The sequence below is a fragment of the Ictalurus furcatus genome, chromosome 27 (genome assembly GCF_023375685.1).
Source record: "Ictalurus furcatus strain D&B chromosome 27, Billie_1.0, whole genome shotgun sequence".
NCBI lineage: Eukaryota > Metazoa > Chordata > Actinopteri > Siluriformes > Ictaluridae > Ictalurus > Ictalurus furcatus.
The window spans coordinates 12184294-12190293 of record NC_071281.1 but is presented as its reverse complement, the minus strand read 5'-3'; the positions used below and the strand labels follow the sequence as shown (position 1 = coordinate 12190293).

At 37.5% G+C, this 6000-nt stretch overlaps 1 protein-coding gene across 2 annotated transcripts in view; it reads right to left on the bottom strand.

The window, feature by feature from the left end:
• Positions 1-2993: 2993 nt before the first annotated feature.
• Positions 2994-6000, bottom strand: part of pias1a (protein inhibitor of activated STAT, 1a) — a 52265-nt gene continuing 49258 nt past the window's right edge. For both annotated transcript variants that reach the window (XM_053616732.1, XM_053616733.1), the window contains exons 13-14: positions 5627-5667; positions 2994-5525 (exon numbers count right to left, since the gene is read on the bottom strand). In XM_053616732.1, coding sequence (XP_053472707.1) covers positions 5259-5525; positions 5627-5667 — 308 coding nt within the window. In that variant the 3' untranslated portion in view covers positions 2994-5258. The remainder of the gene's footprint in view (positions 5526-5626; positions 5668-6000) is intronic.

The window sequence follows — 6000 nt, the reverse complement described above, 5'->3', positions numbered from 1 at the left end:
GTAGAGTGAACATTTCCCCTGACCTCGTGAATGTAGTTTCCTTTCAAACTAATTTAAGGTTCATTTATTGGCCTATATGAATTACACCTACAAGTTATTACATAAATGGCAAGGCTTATTTGAAAACTACGGCCACTTTTTACAACCTCAAACCAATAGTATTTATCATCAATCAACAATTTTAACCATTACTTTCAGTAGACAGTCAAAGACAAGTACAAGGTAGATGAATGATATGTAGAAAGGTACATATACTGTAGCTTTATGTTTAATAAAACATAACAAGTCAGTGCTGTCTGAATATTTATCTGAAACAAAGAAAAAAAAAAAAGGCATTCAAAAGTTTAACTCAATGTTTTTATTACATCTAAACGTCCCTAAATAAACAGGTAACATTTATTAAGTAAACAATTTCTTCCAATGCATGTAATAAATATTTTTTTTTCCCTTAGTACTTTATACAAACTGACATTGTTCTACTATACAATATTTCTTCCACATCTCCTTAAAAAGCTGTTTCTCCTATCGGACATGCCACAGACAGAGGAAGTGAAGTTTAAGGCAGTGAGCACAGATGTCAGCTTATATGAAATGAAAATAAAATAAAATAAAATAAACAAAAATAAAATCTGACTCAGACACAAAGTCTACTTTATAGCACAGTTTGTTTTTTTGTATTTGGAAAAAGAAAAAAGAAAAAATTTTTTAAATAGGAATCGCTTCAATGTGATGCTCCAGGGGCTGAAATACAAATACATCTCACAGAAATCAATCGTGTTCACACAATTTCCCCTACATCAAATCAAATCAAATCAAATCTCACACACACACACACACACACACGCAAACGCCTTCCCTTTGTCAATCATTACAAAACACTGACATCAATTTGATGAAAGATGGTCGAGATTTTGTTGGTGCTATCAAGCAAATCAGCTTTTATACGTTGAGTAATTAATAATGTCAACCATACGTGCGGAGAAAGGAAGCAGGGACGTCCAGAATTATGATTCGAATCAAATTAGTGACCATGTGGATGCTGGTGATGTGTTTAATGACTTACAAAAGACTGAAAAGGGACAAAAAAAAATAACTATTTATTTATTTATTTAGACTTCATGTTGGTTCGATGGTGGAGGTGTGATCCACAGCATCACTTACTGAGCAAATATGACCAGACATTTAGTCTTTAACACTGTCAGAGAGCATTATTTATTTAAATACAAAACTAGAACATTACTGTAGGAGCTGAAAGCACAAGAGTTTGCAATCATCAATGTGTGTATAATATAATATAATATAATAAAGCTGATATTTGTATGAGCTAATGCAGCGTTTTACACAAGAGAATCAATTCTCCCATTTCACTGGGACTATTAAAATGCAGGTCAGTCATGACATTACACGTTAAAACCGTGCGATGAACACCTTCACTCCTTTACAAAGACATCTTTGTTCAAGTTAGGCAGCTGAGTGGCAGAGAGAGATAATCAGCGCCAAAAGGTATTTGTTGTGTACGATACTGAGCGATCGACTAAAATGAAACACTATTTCATGAGGTCACAGGATGATAAAAGAACTGAAAATACTGAAGATATTTCATGCACTACAAAGCAGAGAAATCATCTAGCGGGTGATGGAAATATGGACCGCCGTGGATGAAAACCATCAGTCACACTATGAAGGCTGAATAACGAGAAGACGAGCCTATCATAATTATCTCAGCTAGAAATGCAATTAGGGGTTGGGACGAGATCAGAAGCGACGACAAGGAGTATGCACACAGGGGCGCACACATGCATACACACACACACACACACACGCACACACACACAGCATTAGTTATCCCGAATAATCTCAAGAAAAATGAGGTACTTTTAACCTTCACCTTTAAATGAACCTTTCTTAATTTAAATAACTCTTTAAATAAATATATGGTTCTTTACCAACACAGGACGTGTTGAGCCGTCGAGTAAAAAGTCCTGCACATTCAAGCCATAAGGCAGTCATCTCATATGCTGGGGCTGAAATAGACCTTTTCTCTCTCACCTGCTAAAATCGAGCCATTTTAGTGTGTTTAAAAATCCTCCTTTGTATCTTGTAGGTTATTTATTTTATTTTTTTCTTCTTCCTTTCTTTTTCTTAACTCCTCTGTCGACAGAATGGAAAGAGATGAGAGGAAGGGATGCGAGGACGTAGAAATCTATGGCAAATTGTTTATTTGTTTGCCAAATTAGACGTCTTTGCTCACTAAAGCATCATTTTAAAGCGACATTCATTACTGATGACTTGTTGCACAGCTGTCAGCCGTTACTGAGTATAATGGGTCTAGACAGGAACAAAAAAAGTATCATTCCACATCGATTTAAAATAAAATAGAACACTGCATGAGTAGATCACAGTGCTTGCACAATCACATGACTCATCATCTGCATGGTTTGTGTCAATTCCAGGACATCATAGGCTGCTTGCATGCGACGTGTTTTTGTTGTTGTTGATATGAGAAAAGCAGCTCATTGTAATTGTACCGGTTGATTTGCGAGCTTATCTAGCTACAGCGCTGTGGAAAAAGTATTTTGTTTTGGAGTTCGTGTTTTTGTGTATTTCGTATCAAACAGTTTTAGATCTTCAAACAAAATACAACATAAAACAAAGGCAACCTGAGTAAACACAAGTTATTTATTTAGATTTTTATTGAAGCAAAATGAGTTATCCAACACCTATTACTCATGTGAAAAACTACTGCTTCCAATAACTGGAGATCAGTCTTTCAGTTACTTCTAGGACTAAGATTTACTCCTATGCTTTGGATTATTTTCTTGCTGCATAATCCAGTTGCGCTCGAGTTTTAATTTACAGACTGAAGACCGGACATTCTACTTTAGGATTTTCTGGTACAGAGCAGAATTCATGTTTCCCTCAATTATTGCAAGTTGCCCAGGCCCTGAAGCACAAAGCATCCCCACACCATCACACTGTCACCACCATGCTTGACCATAGGTATGATGTTCTTTTTGTACAATTCTGTGCTTGGTTTACGCCAGATGTAACGGGACCCCTGTCTTCCAAACAGTTCCACTTTTGACTCATCAGTCCACAGAACATTCTTCCAAAAGGTTTGAGGATCATCATGGTGTGTTTTGGCAAAATTCAGACAAGCCTTAATGTTGTTCTGGGTTAGCAGTGGTTTTCACCTCACCACTCTTCCATGGATGCCATTTTTGTCCAGTGTCTTTCTGATAGTGGAGTCATGAACAGTAACTATTGATGCAAGAGAGGCCTGTAGGTCCGTTGATGTTGTCCTTGGCTCTGTTGTGAATTCCTGGATGAGTCGTTGCTGTGCTCTTGGAGGAATTTTGGAAAGTCAGACACTTCTGGGAAGGTTCACTACTGGGCCGAGTTTTTCCATTTGGAGATAATAGCTCTCACTGTGGCTCTTTGGAGTTCCAGAGATTTTGAAACAGTTTTGTAACCCTTCCCAGACTGATGTATTTCAATCAGCTTCTTCCTCATCGTTTCTGGAATTTCTTTCAGCTTTAGCATACTGTGTTACTGGGTAAGACCTTCTAAACAACTTCATGCTGTAGAAAAAGTTGTATTTAAGTGTTGATTTGATTGAACAGGGTTTGCAGTAATCAGGCCTTCTTGCGTCTAGTCCAGCTGAACCACATTATTAATGCATAGATTTGGGGAATTAGTAACTACGGGGGCAAATACATTTTCACACAGGCCCAGTTGGTATTGGAAAACTTTTTTTGCTTCAATAAATAACATTATCATTTAAAAACTGTATTGTGTGTTTATTCAGTTTGCCTTTGTTTCATTTTAGATTTTGTTTTAATTTCTGAATCAATTTAGTATGAGATATACACAAAACCAGAACAAATCCTGATTTCACAGCACTGTATATTCAAAAGGTTAAAATTATTTCCCAATTTTAGCCTAACTCTGGTGAGTAGGAGGCTTCTGTGTTGTGAGATGAAACGTATCCGAGAGCCTACTATCGGACATGTTTCATTTCTATGAAAATTTATCAATTCCTAGGTCAGGAGCTGAAGGATTTGGATAAGTGGTGAAGAGGCATTGATTATAAGAACTCTAAGTACTAGAGTTTATTATAAAGCTGGATATAAAGCTTCTCACATGGATAGGAGCAATTCTGGGTCATAACAGGTCAAACTCTCTCTCTCTCTCTCTCTCACACACACACACACTCTCTCTCTCTCACTTCTGCTCACAAAACAGCAGAATAAAATGAAAATGTGTGTATGTAAGATAGATAAATGCTGCATCAGATCAAAACACAGATTAGTGGCAGATTTTCCAACCACTAGAAATCTTTCGGGTTGACACACACTTCCTTAAATCACCTAAAAACAAGCAAACAAACAAAAAAAACAACAACAAGAAAAAACAAAACAAAACACACACACGAAAGAAACAATGAAACACCATTTCAGTCACAGAAAGAAAGAAAGAAAAAGAAAGAAAGAAAAAGAAAGAAAGAAAGATTTCTGTGGCATCGCTTTTGGCATTGTGCAAAAAAAGTGGTCTGAAATATAAAAAGTGATTTAGCACAAATTCTACAAAGATGACAGTACAATCAGAGCAAAGTGTGTCTGCTCTTAATTATAAATAAGTGTCATATAATTAAGAAGAAGAGAAAAAAGCAATGGCAGGAGACAGCAGATTCCTGAAGATAAAGAAATGCTTAACAGTTCACATACTTCATATAATTTAAAAGTATTATAAAACCATCTGCGAGCTGAAAAACACTGCCAGCACTAGAGAAGCATGTCTCTGTCCATCTGGAACGTCCATGTGGACGAGGGACGGGCAAACACGCTGCGATGTCCCTGTGTGGGAGGGTAACGCCTTCGACGTGGAATCAGAAATGACACTAAATATAATGTAGCAAAAGACCATAAAGATATAAAATGTTATAACAGTATAATCAAGGGGACGACAACACAACAATTTGTGATGAAATAAAAAAAGTCTCTTTTTTTTTCCCATGGAAGAAAACCAAACCTTAGTTATTCGCATAATAGGAAAAAAAGTCTTTTGAGTTTATATATACAAAACGTAAAACTGAAAATATATTTGTTCTCTGTACATAGCAAATGTTTGTCGTTTAGGAAAAAAACAAATAAACACCTCACTTTCTTTTTTTTCTGTCTTCTTTCGTGTTTTTCTTTTCTCCCAACACCAAATGTATGGAGTCTGTGTGGAGCGTGAGGGTGAGGATCCTGCAGGGATCAGTCTAGCGAGATGATATCAGGGATGGAGCCGTAGATGTCCGAGCTGGAGCGGGGGATTGTGGGAAGGCTGCTGCTGCTGGAGCTGTTGCTGTTGCTGCGGTTGACGTTCAGAGCGGCGTGAACTGCACTGCCACTGCTACTCACCGGTGTGCCAGGAGCGTCCAGGAAGAGCTGAGAGGAGCTGTACGGCAGGAATCGGTTCAGCAGGAGGTCGTGATCCTCAGACGCCGAGGCTGCCGCCGCCGCCATCACCATGTTATAGTGCTGACACACCGAGAGAGATCAAAGGAAGAAAACAAACTTTTTATTTTCCTGCCACAGCAGTACTCGTATTTTAATTCAATCTTTTGAACGATCAAGCTTACCTGATGATTCTCTCCTTGTAAAAACGAGAAAAAGTTCAAATCTGTTCAAAACAGAAAGATCAAACCGTGACTCTTCTCATTTGTGATGTATGCAGTTGACTGTATTACTAGGACATCGCTATATATTCTAGGGCTATCGATTTCTATTACATTACATATTTAGCATTCAAATATGATTTTTTTTTTAAAAAAAACAACATAGTGACCGTTAGCAGTAGCTACACTGTGTGCTTACTGCATAAAGCATGAAAGGTGAAAACTGTGTTGCTTTCCTAAGGACACGATCACAATTTGACCGACTCTCAGGTGGTTTCCTATTCACTATATACACTCATTACCTAAGGGGAAAGACTAACAATGTTGTAGAACCCATG